General features: G+C 34.4%; 1 protein-coding gene and 1 long non-coding RNA gene across 2 annotated transcripts in view; one reads left to right on the top strand and one right to left on the bottom strand.

Moving 5' to 3' along the window:
• Nucleotides 1-24,700, bottom strand: part of LOC111512312 (sodium-dependent noradrenaline transporter) — a 69,565-nt gene that overhangs the window by 8,588 nt on the left and 36,277 nt on the right. Inside the window, exons 4-8 of the mRNA XM_074179764.1 lie at nt 18,489-18,620; nt 10,669-10,731; nt 10,426-10,609; nt 4,554-4,687; nt 2,654-2,793 (exon numbers count right to left, since the gene is read on the bottom strand). Coding sequence (XP_074035865.1) covers nt 2,654-2,793; nt 4,554-4,687; nt 10,426-10,609; nt 10,669-10,731; nt 18,489-18,620 — 653 coding nt within the window. The remainder of the gene's footprint in view (nt 1-2,653; nt 2,794-4,553; nt 4,688-10,425; nt 10,610-10,668; nt 10,732-18,488; nt 18,621-24,700) is intronic.
• LOC141484647 (uncharacterized) lies at nt 13,483-15,972 on the top strand. The gene is made up of 3 exons (XR_012466723.1): nt 13,483-14,306; nt 14,402-14,494; nt 15,793-15,972. It is a non-coding gene; the product is annotated as an uncharacterized lncRNA (long non-coding RNA).

Below are 24,700 nucleotides of genomic sequence, written 5' to 3' on the forward strand. Positions count from 1 at the left end.
GCTCAGCACTACTGATGATGTGACCTATGATGGGTCGAAACCGTCCTGTTTGGTTTTGGATCTCGATTGCTTCTTTTTTTTGGGCTCTGGTGTCATCTAGTGTTTTGCAATGGAATCAGCAATGGAAAACTAGAAATTAATCTCGTTCAGCAGTTGATTCTTTGAATGGACCACCTTGGAGGGCCTCAATAATCTTTGATATTCGTGAATTGAATTTTCTGTGACACTACAGATTGTATCTTCGTGAGAGGAGATATAATCGCCTTTACTTCCTCTGGCCTGTTCTTTGAGGACTGTTGAGTCCAGAAGTGCAACATCACTGATTTGACCTTGGCTGTTCAAAACTGCGTTTTTTGGTCATGATCATGAATATTTCGTTTTTTTAGCTCTGTTTTCATACCTGATATCCAGTGCCATGACAATTGAAAGTGGGAAAGACGAAAAGTTTAAAAGTAGTGGTACTTTCTTGTGATAGAACATGCAGACATGAGTCCACCCGAAATGAGTTCCGTCCACAAAAAAATTAAATAAATCGATTCCATTACACAGTCAATTAATGATATCAAAATAATAACCAACCCCAGGAATAGACACACCAATAATTGTTCATTTTTTGCCAAGAAGCAACTGATACTCAAAATTGTAAAATGTTTCTTCTTACAATACTTGTGAGGAGAAAAATGTGTCTCCATACGGAAACCGCGGAGGATTCTTTGTACTCATGCAAACTGAATAAGACCATAGGTCTTGAAGGGGATATAAGTTATAGAACCTTAACCTACTTTGGCCAACCCACTACAAACGTTTCAGATTTTCTGCACAACAGATGTGTAAATATTGCTTCCAAAGCCAACAACAACTCAGGCATGCACATTAGGAATAACAAAGATAAAAGTTCAGTTTGAGAAAAATCGGAAGTATATAAATTATCATGTGGGTCATGTCTTATATAGGTCAAACTGGAAAAACATTCAAAGCTCACATAAAGGAATACAAAAATAGTTTCCAGAATGGAAAAATTGTTTCCACATATGTCACTCATTCAATCACAGAGGGACATGAGTTCAACCATGAATACAAGCCCCTCCATTTCCAGAAGAAATGTTTAAAACTCAACCTGTTGGAGAGTATGGAAATAAACAAATTCTGAAACTCTCAATATCTCATGAACGATCAAACTGAATTGAATAATTCGCCATTATTGAATCTGATCATTTTCAGGTAAAAATAGTAAAGTATATTTACGGTACTTACGAAAAATTTATTCATATAGTTAATGAATTCATACCTGACCTCCTCAGATAGATAAACTCATCAGAAAGTAGACATACGAATAGGTTAGAGTATAAAATGGTTGTAATTTAGAAGTAACTTTTAGTTATCGCTTGAGAAAGATATTGTATAGCGAAACATGTCGCGGTTTTTGTAAAACCTTTTATAGTGAAAATCATATGGATTTTCATCAAATATCGGCCAGTTCTATTCAATTACTCATGAGGCCTGATCAGAAAATGGATCAATAAGAAATAGAGAAATTTACTGGAAAAAATTACCATAAAAACTAAGAAAATAACTGAAAAACTGCTTCAACATAGTAAAGAAGGATTGATTACAAAAATACTAACTAGACACTTTATGATCAGCTATGTTTTATGCACAGTAAACTGACAATTCAGAAACTTTCTCAAAAGAAAATGACAAATATCCAATGAAAAATATGTAGTACAAGAAACAATATTGTTGGGAAGGGCGTCATGAAAAGTTGTAATAACTCCATGAGAAGGCAAATTTTTTCCAGAGTCTTGGGAAAAACGGGCAAATTAGGCGACTCACAAACAGTAGCATAAAACCTTGGACTAGATTCAAACCTGAATCAGTGTATGATGGAATCGGCCGATACTTTATTGTGAGATTTTCACTAAATTGTTTTACAAAAACGCAACACGTGTTTCGCCATACAATGGCTTCATCTGGCGTGTCTTTCAACTAATTCTACACATTCAATACTAAATATATATATAGTTTATGGAGTACCTGAAATCAAAGTACCTGTAAACGAAGTACCTGCATTTTAAGTAGCTGATATTTTACCTGAGTTTCTAACGAATTAAATTACCTGCACTTATGTTCCATTTTCACATTTGAAAAAATATATTCAGTAACGGAGAGTTATTGAGTTCTAATTGATCATTCAGTAAATTACCCGAATTCCTGAATCTATTGATTTCTAAACATTCTAGAAGATTAAGTTTCAAACTCCTCTCTTCTAAATGTAACACCTCGTACTCATGATTGAACTCATGTCCTTCTGCTCAAATGTGGAATTGGTCTTTCTATTTACAAAACTACTCCTATGTTCTTTAATTCGTTGGAAAAATGTTCTTCCTGTTTGGCCAATATACAGTTTTGGTCAAGAGCCACAAGTCAGCTTATATACTCCTGATCTATTCGACACCAAAGTTTTGTCCTTATTGTTTTAAATAAATTTACTCAGGTTATTATTCGTTCTATAAGCTACGTTTACGCCTTCTTTCTTCTGAATCAGTGGTTTCATGCGACCTACTACCCAACTGTCTGCTGACTGATCATATGTTTATATAAATGAAAAATAAATAATGTATACTTTATTGCTGAGTGAAAAAAATCACCTCACCTGTGTCTCTGTAAGTTTAGATAACTCTGGTTGAAGGTAATAAGATATTCCAGATATCGCTCCAGGAAGCATTAAACCTCTGATCAATAATATTGTCAGCACTACGTAAGGCATAGTTGCCGTAACCCAGACGACTTTTCCTGAAAAATAATTGATTGTATGTTATATATTATAAATCGGGAGCACGGTAGATACTATAAACTTATCTTATCAAAAACCAAGACACTGGGGTCATTATCGTGTATATTACGACGCAAGCTCGAATACCGATGAGTTCAGTCGAAAATGTAGCAGAGATAGCAAGTAGAGTCAACCAGTGAAATCATTTCTGTGTGACATGTTATTATATTAGAGAAATCAGTAGCGAAACAATTCGTTTCCAGACAAAATGGTTTAGACTTTCACGGCTGAGGTTTTCAGTGTCATTTCACACAATTCTGTCCGGAAAAATATTGGGCAAACACGACATCGAAACAGTCTTCAAACCCATGAGAAAGATACAACAAAGCCTCAGGTCGGCTAAAGACAAAAGAGACCCATTATCATCAGCAAGGGTCTATCGCATACCGTGCACTTGTGGAAAGGTATATATCAGAACCACCAAACGATCCATGGGAACAAGACTAAAAGAGCATAAAAGGAACTGCAGACTAGGTCAAATGGACAAGTCAACTGTGGCAGAACACGCACTTAGTGAAGGAAACCACAGAATTTTGTTTGAAAACACAGAACTAATTGCCCTCAACCAGGGATACCATAGCCGACTGGTACGGGAGGCAATAGAGATCCACAAACACACGGTGCACCTCAATCAAATATGGAACCCCATTTCAAGGAATTAGAGAATAACGAACAGGACAACAGGCAGCAAGATTGTTAATGTTCCAAGTTCAAGTGCAGGAACGAGTACAGGTACAAATGCAGATACAAATACAGGTACAAATACAACTGATTGCCTGACAAGGCATAAATACGCTTCACGAAGCCGAAAAGGTAGTCATCGGGCAGCAAGCCATGATGGTTAAACCTATGAAGAAGCTAGCCACTCGCGCCAGCGAAACGTCAAGAAGAAATTCCAAAAATCCACGGCTTTCAAACTCGAAAAGAAATGACACTGAATTCGTTTCCAGAATCAAATGTTCCCAATGTTACTAATACTAAGTGAATGAATATAAATGAGATCTTTCAAGAGTTAGAAAAGCAGCTTGAGGCAATGCGATTAACAAAAGGAATAACCATAAGATAATATAAATTGAATATTATTGAATCAATATCATCAGCGGCTTCTGCTTTGGCTTCAATATTACTGATAATTTGGGAAACTTGATTCCCACAAGTGGTGCAAAAGTTCAAACAAATGCCATTTTTACATTCTAATTTAATGAATCATCTGTTCATTTGCTTCTTGACGAAGAAATCATACGCCATTTATATTTCTGAGAGATTCTGGAATATTTTTTTTTCAGATCGTTCTAAATATATTTGAATACTCTTTCTGGATGAAAGTTTTCAATTTGTATTCAATTTGAATGTTTTTTTCTGCTTTGATAACTTGATTAGTAAGCTCTCTGGGTTGTTTGTGGTACTCCCACTGATATGACAATTATGAATATTTGAATAATATTGGAGCATTGTTTCTCAAGTTATGCAAGTTCATATTGACAGTTATCGATAACGAATATTTCGTACCGTACCTATGAATACGTAGCGTTACATGAGAATGAATAACAAGAGCATGGTCATGAACTGTTCAGGCAACATTGTTTTCCATAAATGTTTGGAGTATTATGAAATACCAAGACATGTCATTCAGGTTATTTCCAATCAATTATAAAGGGATATCTGTTCTGAGCCACCTCAAACGATGAAAAACTTGAAAATGAAAAATTGTTTCACTCACCTGTCGATTTCACTCCTTTGAAAAGGGAAATGTAAAGGAGGAAATAAATCACAAGTAAACATACGACTAGTTGCCATTTTGGATAACCCATGTCATGCAGTCCATCGCTCCACTGCATCTCAAGTACCGCTCGGCTGAAAATGTTATTGAGGTGAAATAATTTTTACTGTTGAAGTAATACGAAAAATGTCAATTTTTTTCCGCCACTTCCGCCACTTTCCGAATTCAAAATACAAAATTTTCATAAGTAAACGCTTCCCTTCCATCCCCACGGAAGACCCTAGTTGGAATATTAAAAAATCCTTCGTTAATGCGCATCTAAGACCTAAGAATCATCTTTATACGAAATTTCAGCTTTCTAGGACTCACCAGTACGGAGAAAAGAGATGAGAGAGTAACTTTCGCATTCGTAAGTATAGATATGAAACAATATTGAAAGTCCCTTTTTTATATCATTTGAAATGAAGACGAATACGAATATGAAACTGAAAGGAATTTATCAGTAAACTCCGAAACAATTGTTGCATCACAAATGAGGTTGGTTAAAATTTCTCCTTATTTACTTATGTAGCAAACAAACAGCTTCCAACTTCAAAGCAGAAACTTTGTATGTTATTTTAGGTCTTCGAACAAATAGAGAAATATGCCAATTGGAAGAATAGTGCCAAGTCCAGCAAAGATAGGCCACAATCTCAGGGAAACGCGACATCCGAAGTAAAATCAAACGGGCTTAATGAGTATGAGACGTGTAAATGAAGAGATATATAACTGACATATACAGCTTCTTAAATAAAAATCAATCATTGTTTGAGTAGATCACAAAAGAGCACATTGAATTTCAACATCTACAACTATCTTCACGATATTTTCAAAATTCTTAGTATGTCCAAATTCAAAAAAACAATAGAAAAACTCTTGACTTTTTGTTTTTATTCTGTCGAAGAATACGTGAATCATTTTAAATGTTTATAATGTCAACATATTGTTATATTTTTGTATTTGTGTTTCTCGTTTGTTTTCATAATATTTTGTTTGTTAACAAATTACTTTCATGCTATTTTTTGACTTGCTACAAACATTTTATCATGTAACGTGATGAAATAAATTATCTTATCTCAACACCGAAATAAACACCTAAACACTGAATAGCTAATATTCGCCATGTGAAACCCATACACACTAGTCGCTATTTGCCGAACAGCGAATAACTGGTATTCGGCATTTGCCGAATACCGTATGTCTGCTAGGTTGTGGTCTGCGAAAGACCGAATTCTTGTGAGCGATGCAAAATCGACTGCCTCGGATTCTCCTACACACTCTCACAGACGGCAGATCTTACGTTTCATCGACGTACGGGTCAATCGTTCACTGAACCAGTGGACTCAATGCCCTTATTTCTTCAAAAGCAGACCCTTTACGTAAAAACAGGAAATTTCTTCATGAACAAGCTTATGTGACAATACCTAGGTATATGTATTCTGCCACACATACCGAGTCAGATCGCAAGTTGTAGATGATATCGTTATGAAAATTTATTCTGACAAAAAAAACATAATATTCATCACACATATCTCAATTATCACATCATAACGTTTTCCATGTGAAATATGAACTCATTGTTTAAAACCCACTGAATTGAATATCGGCGATTGATTAAAATTTCCCAGGTGTGATCGTAGATGATATCAAAAAATTCAAAATATAACATGCATGCACCAATATCTGTTGATTGCTAAAATAGATGTAACGGATCCTTTATGCAGAATTTTTCAATCGAAATGCATCAGTTAAATGAATTTGGTCCACATTGGAATTAGCAACCGATTTCGATATAATACAGACTATTTAGTTAAATTTTTCATCAAATTCGCATGAGATATGAACTCTGTTTTATTGTGTTTGACTACTAGCAAAAACCCAATTCGTAATAATCAGAAAAAGGTTAAACTTTTAGATTTCCACCTGGGAAGAGCTACTCAGATTTTCACTAGATCGTTTTACAAACCTCAAGCAATCGCAACACATCTTTCGCTATATAATAGCTTTCTCAAGCATTTTCATACTGACCAAACTCTACTCGATTTGTGCTTTATATAATAATAATTTGAATCATATGACCCTCTTCCTACTCAAGGACTAACAACTCCCAACATTAGTTTAGGTAAAATCTAATTAAAATTTCAATATAAAAAAAATACAATACACTTATTGAATGGACAATAACGAATTTATTATCAATTTACGCATTTGAAAGCAGATTCAAAAGAGGTGAATAATTCAGTTTCATATGATTATTCAGTGTATTCTGAGAATTCTTCTAATATCTATTGATTTCTAAGCATTTCAAAAGATTGAGTTTGAATTCTTTCTCTTTCAAATGTGATACCTCATAACCATGATTCAACTCATTTCCCTCTCTCAGAAGATGGTTTGCAAATGTGGAATTGGTGTTCACATTCAAGAAACTACACATATGTTCTTTTACTCCTCGAGAAAAGATTCTTCCCGTTTATCCAATATAGAGTTTTGTCAGCTTATATAATCCTGATTTATTCGACACCCAGGATATCCTAACAAACGACCTCCTGGATATCGGGCAAAACTTTCGCAAACGAATTGCTGCTAAGACAGAGATCTCTAATTTCCACCTGAACAACAAATTAGCCAATAGAGAACTGCCAATCTAATTTGAAGGTATGCTACACAATAAACAACCTAAATATTCAGAGGTTACACTAGACAGAACGTTGAGTTTCGAAGAACATTTGTGGAAAACAGCAGCTAAGATCAAAACGCGTAATAACATCCTCCAGAAACTATGCGGCACCACTTGGGGAGCATTAGCCTCCACACTGAGATCTTCAGCCCTGGGCTTGGTATATTCAGAAGCTGAATACTGAGCCCTGGTGTGGCTTAATAACGCTCACGCTGAGCTGCTTGATGTCCAGCTCAACCACACAAAGCGGCTTATTACAGGTACGATCACCTACTTTCTGGCTCCCCACGCTTAGCCACACAGCTCCTCCTCACCCCCGCAGAGAGCAGGATCTCGTCAGGGAATTCAAGGAGGTCATTGATAATCCTCAATGACCGATCCACTTAGATAACCTCGCCCTCGAAAGAAACCGACCCCGCTTCAGGCATCCCTCTCTCAGAACTGGAAAGTCTGAGAGACATGATGCCGGTTTCGACATAACTGCACGCTGTCGAGAAGGATGGGTGGTCAGTGCTCCAATAGTCTACCACAACATGCCTTGTATATCCAGCCAACCACATTGATTCGACCTACCCCGCAAAACATGGTCAACCCCAAATCAGAACCAAATGCGGGAGATGCGCTGACTCACTTTTTAAATGGGGTAAAAACCTCTTCCCCAGGTGCGACTGTGGAGATGATATGCAAATAATCAGCCACATCGTTGAAGACTGTCCACTGAGGGCCTACACCGGTGACCTCTCTGACTTCCAGACAGCGACTAAGGATGCAATTGAATATATACGTGACTTAGATGTTTGTTTGTAAACCTAATTTCCTGTTTTTTTATGGTTTTATACAATTATGTTTTTTATATTAACTTTCATGATGTGAATAAGCCATATGCTGAATCATTATTTATCTGGAAAGAAAGCTTTTGTATTGATATGCTGTAATGTCGAATATATCCGTTGATATAACACAATATTTATCGAACTTTGATGAAAACAAAAATTTTTATATGTATGCAATGCAATTATTTCCAGGCAAGCTGATACTAAAACCGCAGATTAAGAATAAGCTGATATCTTCAGATCCTGTGATTAAAACTTTCACGTTCCCTTTCAAGACATTCCTCAATGATTTTCAATAAAGTTCATGTTATAGAGACCATTATAGGGTAATTTCGTTCACCATTGTACATACTTTCCTCCTACCCACACAACACTTTCGAAAGCATCAAAAAGTCTGGTGTCTGAATATCGTTTAGGAAAGTTTTATTTTTTTATTTATTATTCCTGGCATATATGGGATCTCACTCTCCTGGAATTGAAAACACTTTTTTTAATGATCAAATGAGAATAAGAAAAGTTGCTGCGTTCGAATAAAAATTCAAATGATGGTTGATTGAACTTGTCAGTAACAGTGTCACACACGGAAAAGAAGGATATATGGAATACAAGTGTCAATATACTTTTTTCCGAAGAAGTTTCGGCAAATACCTGTTTTCCATTTCTCGGATCCTTTTAAAATTGAACAAAACTGTACATGTTACATTCGATATGTACAAATTTTGAAATCGAATGAAAATTTTGGCATAAACAGTATACCTGATATCGATTTCACTTTAGCACCCTCCTTTCTCAGAAATGTATATGCATAATCAAAATTGATTGATTGTGATGTCATAATTCTGAGCGCAGTGAATTTTCAAAAAGTGTATTAGTTCCAAGAACGTGAAAACCAATAAACGCCAAGAATAATGCGGAATCTGGAATAGCAGAACATGTTTGGACTCATCAACATAATATCAAGTGGCTGAAGCTGAAATTATACACAAAGAGGAACAGTGGTTTAGGAGAAAATTCAAAGAAGCCGCGTATATGTTGTCCAACAACGCATTTAGTCAAGCTAGCGTAGAGATACGTAACATATGAAAACCTTCAATCAAACGAAAAACGACCAACTCTCGCCAAATGGTCATCTTCCGCTAAAAACATATGAAGCGGAAAGAGAGAGAGAGAGAGAAGAGGGAATAGGTGAAAGCACTCAAATGGCCTATAAATAGTCGGATCCCGGAGGAATAAGTCCAGTTATCAGCCAAAGACGATTGTGGATAATAACAATCGAAACGTCGTGACAACTTGGTTTGAAATCTTTTAATTTTTATTTTTCATTTTTTGTTAATAATAATTTTTAATTTTCAGCTTTTATTAATATTTCAATTTTTATTTTTCGGTTGTTGTTTGGTTTTATGTTATTTCTTGATAATTTCAGTTTTTTTGTTCAAATAAAGTTGTTATTTTCCGTTAATCTTTTTTATATTTTTTCAGGAATTTCAAATCAATTCATATTATATTAGACAAGGGAAGTCCGAACTGATGAAAAGAATAATGCCATCGGCATAATTCTTTTCATCAGTCCCTAATGCCATAATGCCATTTTCATCAGTCCCTAATGCCATCGGCATTATTCTTTTCATATGTCGGTCCCAAAAATTCTAAGCAGCTTCACTTCATTCTATACCCCTTCTTCCAGGCGTGTCAAGTGACACTAGACTTTTCTTTTACTTTGAACGAATCCTAATAATACATAATTTGTTTTATCACGCCATTTTATTTTGTCGCAGTTCATGAATTTTAGACTTTTCAGTTTTTATCATATCCATTCTCTTTTAGATTTCCCAACACTTGTTGCAATTATTAGCTACCTCAAAAGTTATTTTTTTCTACTTCGTTTCTGCTGAAACAATATTGAGTGTTCATGTACTCGTCTACAATGTATGAGTGTATTTCAATTTCTTGAAAGATAACAACTCACTTCAATCGATTATTTTTCTGAAAAGTCCAAGATTAATGACATTCTTCAAATTTCTAATTGTGAACAATCACCAATAAACATTAACACATATTGTTCCCTTCTCGTTTTCAGTTATCAAATAACCCCGCACGTAAATCATTGTGAACAACAAGATTTTAGATCCTGACAATCAACCTCCAATCAACTTTTGGCTTCGAGAAATTTAATCCAGAGGAAAATTAATTCTCTGGAAGTTGAAGCCTTCAGAAATTAAATGATCAAAAATTCCAAGGAGGGTATGATATGATATTGTGTTTTACAAAAAAAAATTCTCAAAACAATTGACAATCAAATCAATCAATCAAGTATTTCACTCACTTAAAAAATTCAGATGCAGGCGTATGTTTACTGTTTCTTGCAGTTTCATTCAATAATTTCATTACTTTCTGCGAACCATTGGAGTTCATACTGTCCCAACACTTTTCTGTGTTCCACGTATTATTACAGTGGATCCAGGGTAGATCCGATGTTATACTGGATCCGATGAAATATAAAGCCCAAGCTGAAATATGTCAATTACTTTTGAATTTTTCATCTTCGAATCGAATCACTTGCACTTACCTAAAATAACGTTATAGTAGAAGGATACATAAAATGAAACAAGAACGGCACAAAATCCCACACCTGAAAATGAGAAACGTTATATAGGGTATCGCGAATGTATGGAACAGTGAAATAACTCTTGATGAATGCTTTGCAGAAAAAAGTTCAAGGAATTCACTGATGATCAAATTTGACCTTGACCACCAAGGTCGAAGCAATTTTTCCAAAGACACCAATAATTTTCATCACCGATTTGAAAAGAAAAATTTCATGTCTACATTTTTTTCACCACCTCCACAATTATGACCTTGATTTCGATCCTGGGGGCCATTACGAAGTAACTTTTCATTCTGGATTCAAGTTTTCTTCACCAAACTTCAAAATTCAGAGAAATGAAGACAGAAAATTGTCAATTATTTCGTAGAAATACCACCTGATATGATATGCAGTACGACATATGTTTACTTATGTTTTGAACAACAGTTCAGTAACTAGACCTACACTAAAATGGCTTCCAGGTTCCACGACAAGTCATTCCACGAAGATAATCAGAACCATAACCTGAAATTTTTTTCTCTTCTCAAATCCATGATAAATATATTGGTTTCCGGTTGAAAAATGATCCAGATCTTGATATCACCATCGATTTCAAATAATTAGACATAACATGAGTGAAATATAACTCATGATTGGCGAAATATAACATTGAATACAAAACATCTACAAATGATAATTGAATTCACTACGTTTCGAGATCTGAAAACATTTTACTATTTTATTTATCTTAAGGGTAGTACATTTTATCAGAAGTGTATTAAAGGTACAGTTATCGATTGATTTTCGGTAGTATGTGAAGTTCATCTAAGTATATTTTCTAAGTCCTGAAAAACAGCTCAGATTTTTGAAGTTTTTTCATATGATTAGAAACTTCTTGAAGCGAGAACAGAGTTATTCATCATTTGTTTGAAGGTGGTTAAGAGTGTTTCATAGTGAATTTCATCAGTTCAAACTTTCATTGTCTGAAATGATTCTAATATGATTCAAAATATATAAAAGAATAATTAAAATTGGAATGCATGGCTAAAATATCAATTATATCAGACAATAAAACGTAAAATTCATATTTTATTTGTTCTTCCATAGATTTCGAGTCATAGTAGAATCATATTAGACAATGAAATTCAAATTTATTCACATTGATTAAACAATATGCTTGTATGATATTTATATAAACAATTCAGTTTTGTGTGGCAATTTTTCGAAATAACTTTTTGTGAATTGATAAATATAACAAGAGTTATATATGACACCAAAGTGTAAGTTGTTTTTGATGTATAATACTAATAATATTCATTGACTTTTCCAGGACATCCTAATATACATACATCATTACAAAATATTCATTTCACATAATCATCAATGTGTATAAGTAATTAATGACAAAGAAATAACAAAAATTATGAGTCAATACTGGAAAAAATCGTTTTACAATGATTCCAAAATGGTTTAATGATTCCAAAACAGACAAAAACAAATACAGAAATCATAGGTATGTATATAAGTTATGATACAATTGACTATTGTTTATTGAAATGATTTATGTCTCTGTATACACATAAAGAGAAATTTTCAGAAAACAATAGATTCACTAGTCTTGTCTTGGTCAAAAATAATACTGATTATAATTAAACAGAAAGTGATGAGAATCATCTAACTGTACAATCAGCAAAGAATATTGATATTATGCCGATTCTAAGGAATCGATTTTTAATCCAAATAACGAGTTTATTCAACTCAAACCAAGTTGCTGAAACAATTTTATATTACAATTCATTTCTTCTTCATTCGTGCTTTCACTGGATATGATACAACATCTTTCATTAATTTTTTTCAATAATTCTCAGCTGAAACTTTCTTGGTTGAAGAATCAACAGAAAAGTAATTTTTGATGAAGTGTATTCTCACAATGTATGGAATCAAAACTGCCAAAAACATCAATGATCTACGAAACAAACATTTCGTAGGATTATCTTCAAAGAACAAGAGCGAACAGTATTTTCAGAAATATACCTAATTGACAATAATAATAATACCTATTAATAATCGTCTTAATTATTTCCACATCCAAAACAATACAATAAATATTGAATTTTAATGTTTATATATAGAAATAAAGGAGAAACACTACAGAAAATATTCTTTCACTCAACGCCAAACCAACCCTAACAAATAAAACTGTTGGGCTAAAAACTAAAAAACGAAATCATTCAAATAAAATTTGAGATTCGCGAAGATGTTCTTTGTGAAATTGTCTGAATTTGAGGTACGTATTCAACAGAGTCACAAAAACAATATTGTTAGATAATTTACAAACGAAATTAATTTCGATTTCTGTCGAGTACTTAACTTCTGATTGTCAATTTGGTGTACGAGTGTCTCTAAAAATGCTATACAACTCAGTTTACCGACACATCTTCAGTTCAATCAGGTTGGGGAGCCTAGCTTCCTTACCCTTGCAGCTGATTTTTGTCAGAAGGACAAATGAGCAATTCAGTTTGTTACCTCTGTCAGAGGACTTGCAAGTTCAAAAATAGAAAAATAATGAATAGGGTTTTTATAAAGCTACCAAAATTCGATCAAAATGACACAAGTTGTAATCATTTCCATTTTTTCCTTCAGAGAGATAATATAATAATATATAATAATAATATAATATTTATTGGCAAAAATACATTGTTCAATGATACAAATTGTACGAGTCAATTTCCAAATAAATATAGAATTCCCACAGAAGGATATACCTGTGCGTGGGGTCTGCAGAAATATAAAGTGGTATGAGTAAATAAATAAAAGGTAAGACGTTTTAAAATTATATCAGACATATTATTTTAATTATATCATCAATCTTCTTGTATGAATATGTGAATCAGTTTCTATGCATGTCACTATGATAGTAAACATTTTTCATATCAACGTGTTGGTGTATCTGAAGCCTTGGCAAGCCTAAGACCCAGGTTTTGAGTTTGTTCTTAAATGAATTATCACTCCTGATATTTTTTATATGATGTGGGACGAGATTATATAACCGAGGAGCTAGGTATGAGTAAGACCTTTGAAGGATGTTTTTCCTTGAATTCGGGACATATGAATTATTTTTTTGTCGAGTTTCATATTGGTGTTCTATTATCCTTAATTCATGTCTATTATTATGTTGTCTTATTATAGTTTTGAGGAAGTAGAGTTGTCTTATGTCTAGAATTGATGTTTCTTTATATAATGAGTCGGTCGGGTAAGTTCTTTTTTTGAGGTGGATAATTTTCAATACTGATTTTTGTGTTTGTTCTAGGTGTTTCAGAAAAGTTGTGTTTGCTGCTCCCCAAGCAATTATTCCGTATGTAAGGTGGGTTTCGAACAATGCATAGTATAGCATTCGCATCTGGGCTGTTTGTAGGTATGGTCTCACGTATTTTAATCTATATGCAACAAATCGTAGTTTTTTGACTAAGTAATCAATATGTGCATCCCATTTTAGATGTGCGTCAATATATATACCAAGGTATTTCAATTTATCCACTGATGAAACGGAAAGTTCTACGTCATCGTATTTTATTGAAAGTGATTTGAAATCTGGTAGATTCTTGGCATACGAAGTGAAGGTGATGTAAAATGTTTTGGATATATTTATACTCAATAATTTACTTTCGAACCATTTAATTATTATTTTGAAATTTTTTTCTGCTTTTTGTTTCAGAGAATTCCAGGATTCCGATTGAAAAATGATTGCAGTGTCGTCAGCAAAGCTGATTATATCACCTTCCACATTCAGTGAGAACATATCGTTCAGGTAGATGTTAAAAAGTAGCGGACCCAAAACGGTTCCCTGAGGTACGCCGTACTCAACAGTGTGTAGGTCACTCTTGACGTCTTTAATTTTTACACATTGTTTTCTTTGATTCAGATAACTGCACAATAGTGAGTACGGTAGACCTCTGAATCCGATGCTGTCCAGTACTTCTAGCAGTTGATTGTGACTGACAGTGTCAAAAGCTTTTTTCAAATCTACGAATATACATAGGGATGGTACATTTCCATCTACGTATTTACTAATGTGGTTTGTGAGAAATGATATGGCGTCTACAGTTGATTTGCCCTGTTGAAAACCGTACTGATTTTTAGATAAAATATTATTTTTATTTAAGTATGCGCTGATTCGCGATTTCAGGATAGACTCATAAATTTTCGCGAAATTTGTAATAACAGATATTGGACGGTAGTTCTCCAGTTTGGTTCTATTTCCAGATTTAAATATTGGTGTTATAATAGCAATTTTGAAGGGGTTTGGACATATTCCACTACTGAAAGACCAGTTTATCAGGTAAGTTAATGGTTTTGCAAGTTCTTTAGCTATTAATTTGATAGTTTCTGCTCGGAGATTGTCGATTCCGGGACATTTTTTATTTTTTAGGTTCTGTATAGTTCGCTCGATTTCTAATTCATTGGTTTCTTCTAGGAAAAAGGATTTAATTTTTCTATTTTTCAGATAGTTTTTTCTGTAATTTGGCCTTTTAAGAATGTCATTTGCTAGGTTTTGACCAACTTTCGTGAAATATCCGACGAATTCATTGGCGATTTGTTGGGGATCATTAATTTTTTCACCATCTTCTAAACAGATTTCTCTTATTTCTTCTTTATTATTTCTTTTGTTAGTAATTTCATTTATTGTTTTCCACAACTTTGAGGAATCTCTTTTATTATCATCAATTTTTATTTTATAATAGTTAATTTTAGATTCATCCATTACTTTTTGAAGTTTATTTTTATATTGATTGTATTTTGTTTGATTCACTGCAGTTGGATTCGCCTTCATTGTTTTATACAATTCGGTTTTTTTATGTATCGACTTAAGTATACCATCAGTAACCCATGGGTTCCTTTTGGTATCTCGTCGTCTGATTTTCACAGTACTTGTACTCAGTTCCACGATTTTGTTCACTTTTTCGATTAATATTTCAGTAGCAGCTTCAATATCACCTGTTGAGTAGACTTCTAACCAGTTCTCACCAGCTATGTTATGTTTTAGTTTTTGATTGTCTATGAATTTTTGAAATTTTGGATATTGAGGTGGTTCACTTTTTGTTTCAGGTGTGATAATTTGTAATATGATCGAATAGTGGTCTGTAATATCAGTTTCAAGGATGAATGGATTGAATTTGAGTAAACTATTTGAAGTATTTTTCACGAAGCAGTGATCAATACAAGTGCCAGAGGTGAATCTAGTTATTCTGTTGATGTAGGATATAAATCCCTGAGTATTTAGGACATCTAAATAACTATTTGTGATGTCATCGTTTTCCATTATGTTGATATTTATGTCTCCTAAAAGAATATGTGTACTTATATTCCTTTCTTCACAATGTTCCAGGTATTCTGATAGACTTTCAATAAAAGCATTTGTAGACGTAGATGGTGGTCTGTAAATAGATGTTAATGATATATTTTTATTGTAAAGTTTGATTTCAGTTTGTAATAATTTGATTCCATTTTTGAGTTGTAATATGTCATAGGTATAAGATATATAGTTTTTTATAAAGATCATTACTCCGTCATTTTGATTTATAGTACCGCCATTGTAAATGAGATTATATCCATTGATGTTGTATAGATCTGGATCTCTAACTTGCCAAGTCTCAGACAAAACCACCACGTCGAAGATATGTTTAGATTCCTCAAGCAAAATTTTTATTTGATCTAAGTTTTTATTTACGCTTCTTATATTAGTGTGTAGTATTTTAATGTCTAAGTTCGTATTTGTCAGTTTCGTGAGTTGTGAAATATTCTCAATAATTTGAGTTTCTATCGTTTCAACTTGAAAGTCTCGGAGATACTGATTCATTTTTGAGTATTATTATTCATAAATTACACTATATAAAGTAATAGCTAATAATAGTATTGATATTCACGAGTACATACATATGTATAAATCAATATACTCACATATTTACAATTTACATATATAGAGACGATTTGTATGTTTTCATATAGAATTACTTGCTGGTTTGTTGACGTGTGATAATGCGGGTGTTATGAATTGAAGTGGAGGGTAATCTTTCCTTTTTCTTTTTATCGTCCGTCTTCTTTTCTTCGGGTTTAGTCCTGGCCACAGAATTTACAAATTTTTGTTCCTCTGTGTGTTGTACCTTTTCTGAATTTCTTTCAAGTCCCAGTAGCTTGTCCAATTCGTTTAGAGCGGTTTGATTCCTTTCTGTGTTGTTTAAAGTAGTTTTCTTCGCATTTTCTCCATTTCGGTCAAATTGGACAAGTATTTCTTTCTGTTGGCTATTTTCACTATGCGACTTTGGTGTCTGCAATGTAAAGAGACGAAGACTATCTTCAAAGAAGGTTTGGCTTGTCGTGGGAGTTGATGGTACACTCGCTGATTTGGTTTCTTGGGGGACATAGGTTATTGGGTCAGTTTCATTTGTGTCTTCTTGTATTTCAATTTGTTTCAATTGATCAACCGAGTAGACTTCGTTGTTAACAACCAGAGTACGGCCGCGTATTTTGGCTGAGTAGCCCTTTGATCTGGCACTGTTCTGATGTTTTCTAAGGATTTTGTTTTCTTGTCTATCCTCGTAGCACAGGTCCTGTACGAATTGTATGTTTGTGCCCTTTAGTTTATAACAGTTTTTAAGTATTGTGGTTTTTTTCAGGTAAGAAATAAATTCAACTTTAATGGCACTCCTATTTCCTGCCTTAATCGGATATAAATTATTGATTTCATTCAATGCGATCTCGATACCGATCAATTCTTTGATTTTTTCCAGAACGGTTGTTGTTAATTCAGTTCCTTCTGAAATAGTCAGACCAAATATTATTATATTATTTTTTCGTGCCTTTCTATCAATATTTATACACCTTGATTCAAGTTGTGTATATTTGTTATCTAGTCGTTTGATGCTAGAAAAACAAGCTTCTATTTTTCCTATCAATTTGGTGTTCTCAAATTTGATTTCTTCTTTCAATTCTTTCTTGATGTCGTTGCTTTCTTTCTTTATGGCGTTTAAGAGTTGTTTTAGAAGTTCAGCATTTGTGATGACATCCCCATCCATTTTTAGTTCATATTTCGTGAGAAAATAACAAAAGCTTCACGTGTTTTAATATTTCATTGTAATCCGCTACTGGGTAGATTGGATAAATATTTTATATACACCAACACTTTATCTTATCTTCGGTCCAGTTTTTGCCACATACCGTTTTTCTTTCAGTGTTCGTAGAATGCAGGGAACTTTGATGGTTAATAACGCAGTTTGCACATATATTTTTATTATTTTTTGCTTCGGATTTTCAACAGAAAGAAGTGCGATTTTTACTGTATCTTTTGGTACCAATTTGTACTTTAACTTTGCCTAATAATCGGTGTATCTTGGATTGTTTGGGAGCACTTTTTGCTTCCTTCAAATAAATAATCGATCGAAGGATAATCTATATGTCTATGATTTCTCTGAGACTCTTCAGTTATACCAATATTATGCCCATCAGAAACAAATATGACGTTGTGAATATATAATTATTTCAATCAAATTAATTGAAGTATGGAGAGTTTAGAAAAAAGAAGGCACGTATACATACATACTTATAAACTTCAAAACGTTTCTGATTCAAAATAATAAGAAGAAACAAACAAAAAATTGACTCTTTAACATATTCATTGGAGAGACTAATCATGTTCATGAAAAATTATTATTTTGTTAATACGTCTTATTTCTATTACTTCGTATGAAACTCAATATTCTCGAATGCGGAAATGTCTATATTGAAATATATTGTGAATCACTCACCTTTAAAAAGTGGACATATTCTCCACAAGCTTATTGGACCTTGTCTATAAAACTGACCTAGAATCAGTTCCATATAGAACAAAGGTACAGCACCAAACACCAACATCAGAGTGTAAGGAACTAAAAAGGCACCTGCGGAAAGAAACATAAATTGAAAATTATTTTCGTAAAGTCAGTTACGCTAACTGGGAAGTCAGTTCGTTTGAAGGATGAATCCAATAAAAATATCAGGCGCGGATGATTTGTTAGTGGTGGAATTGTGGCACGTGAAAACTTCGCTAACCAATTTAGCGTCTTGAGTAGATGATTGAAAATAGATCTGACAACCAAGCTAGAACTTTTTATTTTGCATACAGACAAACCATTAGTTTTTTTTTAGGATACTCTCCTAAGCTATTGTTTTTATGTGAGTCATATATTTTCGTTACGCAACAATATGTCGAATTCCAACAACATCGCTCTTTTATCATTACATCAACTTCAGGGGTACCACAGGGTTCTAATCTTGGGCTCCTTCCATTCCTCTTGTTCATCAATGACCCCACCCTGGACTTTCAATGATCCACCCTATTATATGCTGATGACTTGAAAATATATCAAAGTATCTTTACAACTCAAGATTGCATTTCATTGCAACATGACATCAATAGAGTATATGTACGGTATACTACAAACAACTTTGAGTAGAATATCAATAAATGTTCAACTGCTACCTTCTCGAGAAAAGAAAATGCATTGATATTCCCATACAATATCAATAAAACAATCTGTTTGAATCAAATGCGCGACCTTGACGTACTATTTGACCAAAAGATGTCATTCAATCCTCATATTCGAAGTGCTATGTCTTCAGTTAATAAAATGTTAGGATCCATATTAAGAAATGGTAAGAAATTTTCAAATTTATCAACTCTTACATTACTATCCAACTGTTATGTAAGCAGCGAATTAGGATATGGGGTATCAATATGGTATCACCTTATGCAACAACCCAAATATTTATATTTGAAAAAAATTAGTATTTACCTAGATCGCAACATTGATTATTCAATACTTCTCATTGAAAGCAATTTTATCCCACAGAATACTCAACGTGTCATTCTAATAATAACATTCCTTTATACTTCACTACATAATAACATAAGCTGTGAATTCCTGAAAGCAAAAATAGTTCTAAATAGTAGATATGCAAAAGAATTTTACTGTGATCTGTGACATATTAAAGAAATCACCTGTTTCACAATCATTTACAATAATTTCAATCCGATATGTGGTTCATGTGACATTAATAAATCTTCATTATCTTTCACGATGAATTGTATCAGGACGTTTACTTCTCGAAATTTGACAAAATTAATCATAATCCTCTCCTTCGAAACCTATGACCTTATGTTTTGATTGGAAAAACGTAATAGTTCGTGCACTATAACGACTTCAACCCTAGTATTTATATAGCTACTAGTGACATACCACAAGGTTCAAATTTGGGTCCATTATCACTTTTAATTTTTATTAATGATCTCTGTGAATCATGGAATCGCAATAGCTTGATGTCTGCAGACGATTCAACGCTTTATGAAACTGATAAATGTGTAAACGATGAATTGAATTACAAAATCAACTGAATCTATTACAAGATTGGTGTGATCAAAATTACTTTCCACTTAATGTCAACAAATGTAAGGCTATTACTGTTGGTAGAAATAATGCAACAATTAACTATCAATATTGCACTAATAATGATACTTTAGAACGATATGATAACATGCGCCATTTGGGTGTTTACTTTGATTATAAGTTAACCTGTATTCATTATACCAATCAGTGAATTTCCTTAGCATACCGCGCACATGGTTTCATTGTTAGAAACTACAAAAATTTTGATAATACTATTACACTCACTTCTAAAAGAGCTTATCTTCTTTTATACAATAGAGCTTACACCAACTTATCTTTTAGAATAAGAAACAGACGTGAATTATCTCCTTTTCATCCAACCCAGAGATATGAAGTCATTCGTTTCATGATCTATCCTACGTAAGTCTTCGCAATCTGTTTTTCAAAGAGAATAACCAAAAACCAAATCGGCATATTCGGCGTGAGACAACACGAAAGACTGACATAAAGTTGTTTTCAGTCGCTTGTCCAGACTACCTATATGCGAGTATGTCAATTTAAGGACATTATAGGCTCTTTTTAGAATCAAGGAGACGTGGGAGGAAGTCCCATTTGTCCTATTCGCTATGGGTACATTTGCATTACCAATAATTAATTTCAATTCAGATAGGCATTTCGTTCTACCTGCGGATCTTCCAAATAATAAAACTTTCGACTTGGATGGATTTTTTTTAGAACATAATAGATCAGATAGCTGGCAGGAGAGTTGAGATCATTGTTGAGTAAGCTGGTAGCATGATTTAATTTGTTTTCATCAAAAGAAATATATATTTGAGTATCATCAGCACAAGTGTGGACTGAACAGTGTTGAATTCTAGAAGGGAATTGGGATGTATACATAAGAGGAGCGGTCCTATGACTGATCCCTGGGGAACTTCCTATATAATTTCCTATATAAAGCACTGAGTGTGTTTTAGCAAAGCAGTTTTTAATGAGCTCACTGACATCTGACTAGAATCCAAGATGAATATTTATCAATAAGTGATGATTTATAAGCTCAGTATCAAGGTGGTAAGTAAGCTATGCTGCATGGCCATATGAATATCGTCTGTTACCTTCAGGAGTGCCGTAATACAGCTATATCCAGGGTGGAATCCGGAGTGACATGTGGGTAGCAACGAATAAATGTTCAAATATTTTCATATCTGTTCATTAATATTTTTTTCCTAGAAGTTTGGCCGAACAAGAAAGAATACTTATTGGTCTCAGATCTGAAAAATGCTCAGAGTCGTTTTTTTTTTCATAACAACGAGCTGTTTGAAACTGGACGTTTGTCATTGTTCATAGAATTCTTTCCAGGTGTTTCAGACTTTCAAAGGCGACTGAAATCCTGATATCATGTACCGGTCTCAACAATTTCATTTATTCTATGACCGTTCTCAAAAGCATATTGAGTGACTTTAGGCTCCTCTGAACTACGAAACCAATATGTGATATATGTTTCTTGAAACACATTGTTATAGTCCGCTCAGTTTGACCAACATAGTTTTTGTTGAAATCTTCACAGCTCATCCCGCAAATCCATCATTTTCGGTCATCCGTCATTTGATAAAACTCTTTTGATAATGACTTTACTACAGGTAACGGTTTGTCTAGATCAGTGATTTCCAAAGTGGTCCAGATAGACCCATAAGAGTCCACGAGAGACTCGACGGGGTCTACGTTGGCGTGATCAAAATATGGGGGTTCACAATTCGTTAGCGAAAGTCCACGAAAATGTATCTGGTTTCGATAGTGAAGAACTAAAATATTGGCTCGACTTCAACTATCAATATATACAGATAATAGTTCAAGAAGGTCCGCGACTGTTACATGTAAAAAATTGCAAATCCAATATTCAGTTCCGCACCGAATGGCGAGTGTTTTGAATGAAATAAGTGAGAATAATAATGACAATAATAATAATAATAATATGATGCCTAGAATCAGCACAAACTTCGACAGATCTGGTCATCGGATCTGTCAGGGAAGAACAAAGTTGCTGCAACAAATATGCTTGCCGTTCCAATCGTTTGGAGTAGTGAAGTGGACTAAGGAGGAGGTGTATCAACTCGATGCAAAGACCCGAAAAATTATGCATCTCTATAGGAGTTTGTATCCCAAATCATCCGTTCCACAGTTGTACTTCCCCGACAACAGGGAAGCCGTGGACTTTTGAGTTTGGAGTGTCTACATGACAGAATGGTACTGTGGATCCGAACTCCTGAGTTCGGATCCCCTTCTCTGCATGGTCCGTGACCATGAGAGAGCAGGAATTGGAGCATTTCTCTTTAGGGCAGCTGCCCGAGCAGCTGATGAAGTCGGTTTAGTATTTGACACTGAACGAAGTGACTACAACTCTATCACCGAGTTGGAACCCGTGCAGCAAAAAGCTCAGATGAAAGCCACAGAGATCTCCTCACAGACGCTTTCCTCAGGTCGAGTGGGCTGAAGTCGGAAACTGAGGGGTTCATCATGGCTTGTCAGGATGGTGTCTTCAACACCTTAATCTCTCGCAGTCGCGTGATGGGTATAGAGGTTTCTGACACAAGGTGCAGGGCCTGCCGCGAGGCGCCCGAGACCCTGATGCACTTACTATCAGCATGTCCAGCATATGCGGTCTCGACCTATATACATCGACATAACGAGGCCCTCAGAGAGCTATATTACCATCTACAGCACTCTTACAGTATTGACGAGACACCGGTGTAGCCTTAAGCTCCGGGAGATATTGAATCCGTTGTGGGGAACGAGAAGTGCCGAATTTATTGGAACTATTTGTTCCCCACCCTCAGGCTCATACAAGCTAATGTAGTCCTTCATGACCACCAGAACAATACGATATTTGTCATGGAGTTTTCAGCTCCTGGCGAGACGAATATCGTCCGAAAAGAGAAGGAAAAACGGAAAAAATATCGAGATTTTTCTCTTCGAACTCCGCAGACTCTATCCAGACCACTCAAGATGGTTGTTCTGATTATTCGAGTCCTTGGTGGAATGATGCTCCCTCTACTCTTGAATCTTAAAATCATATCGACTTGCCGCACTAAGCCAAAAATCTTAACCGGACGATGAAGAAGCGAGAATCATGTGCCCTGAGCGCTTGCTCAGGGCACATGATTCTCGGACCCAATGATCACTTACCCCACGGTGTGGGGAGTGATCGTTGGTCGATAATGCTGGCGCGCTCCGCCGAATGTACCTGGGTTTCGGGGGATAGGGCCTGACCAGCGCAAACTACGGTTTTGAATATGATGCCTTCATTCATCATATTTAATAATATTTAATAGTTTACAAATGCATGATGAAAGGGCGTTCAGCTGGGGGTCAGCTATTGAAGCTGCTTTCAAAGCCAACCTTGAACGTACACACTTAATCTGTAAGATCACACAAACCTTCAATATTATTATATCTATATAAGTATAGTATAATAGATACAAGGAGTAGGTGAAAAAAATAATGATAATAAATTTGATAAGTAAAGTTGCTAAATAATTACATAATTTCAAGCCTGTTTGTACATGTGCCAAAAATCATTGCAAGAGTTCGGAGGACAACTTTCAAACGTTTTTTGAAATATCTCAAACTGAGGTCTTTGAGCTCATGAGGTAACCCATTGTATAGTTTTGCTGTATTGTATGAAAAACTACATGTGTATAATGCGGTTTTGTGTTTCGGAATGAGCAGTAGATGTTTATTACGCGAATCATTGTTTCGCGACAAAGAAAACATTTTTTTCCGCAAATATAATGGTGTTCCTGAATGCGAAATTTCATGGATTACAGTAAGGAGGTGTGTTATATTGGTTTCTTGTGTTGTGAATACATGTCAAAAAAGTGGAGTTGGATGGAATCACTTTTTCATCGACCAACTTCATTTTTTTGACATTCACTCACAGCACAATCAGTTGAATAATTAACCAATGAATGCGCTCTCTTTCATTTGAAAACTGTTAATTCGTGGTTGAAATGCAGTTGTAACGCAAATTTCCATAGTCAAATATATTTTTCACATTTTTTTTCTAGTTTTGGGAATATGGTAGTAATGTTACTGCAAGGAGTCCACCAAAACCAGAAGAATTTGACAGTGGTCCAAGACGAAAAAAAATGTTTGGGAACCTCTGGTCTAGATTTATATAAAAGACTATAACTTTGTTGTAAGATTCATTTTAAGTTATCGCCAGATGATGCGAAACATGAGTCAAAAGACAGTTTTGTTCTGGCGTGGCAAAAATATTTCATTTGGTTATATTTTTAATGATTTTTCCAATGTTCAGATTGTTTCGTTTGAATGGTTCTCATTTTCCACCTTGTAATAGATTTTCATTTATTGCATAAATCAATGATTATACGAATTGTTTTTTGTTTGAATGGTTGCCATTTTCCACCCTGTAAAAGATTTTTACTTATTGAATAAATCAATGATTATGCAAATTGTTGTCTCTACTTCACCCGCAAGAAATTAGTATCCCCATTGGGGGTCAGCCTTCCAAAGAAGAATGAAAATCTCATTGTTCGTTGCCTTTTAAGGTGCGTACCAAGCCAAGCGAATTCTCG

The sequence above is a fragment of the Leptinotarsa decemlineata genome, unplaced genomic scaffold, assembly GCF_025532065.1.
Source record: "Leptinotarsa decemlineata unplaced genomic scaffold, Ldec_3_MD MMD2_tig00026282_RagTag_RagTag, whole genome shotgun sequence".
NCBI lineage: Eukaryota > Metazoa > Arthropoda > Insecta > Coleoptera > Chrysomelidae > Leptinotarsa > Leptinotarsa decemlineata.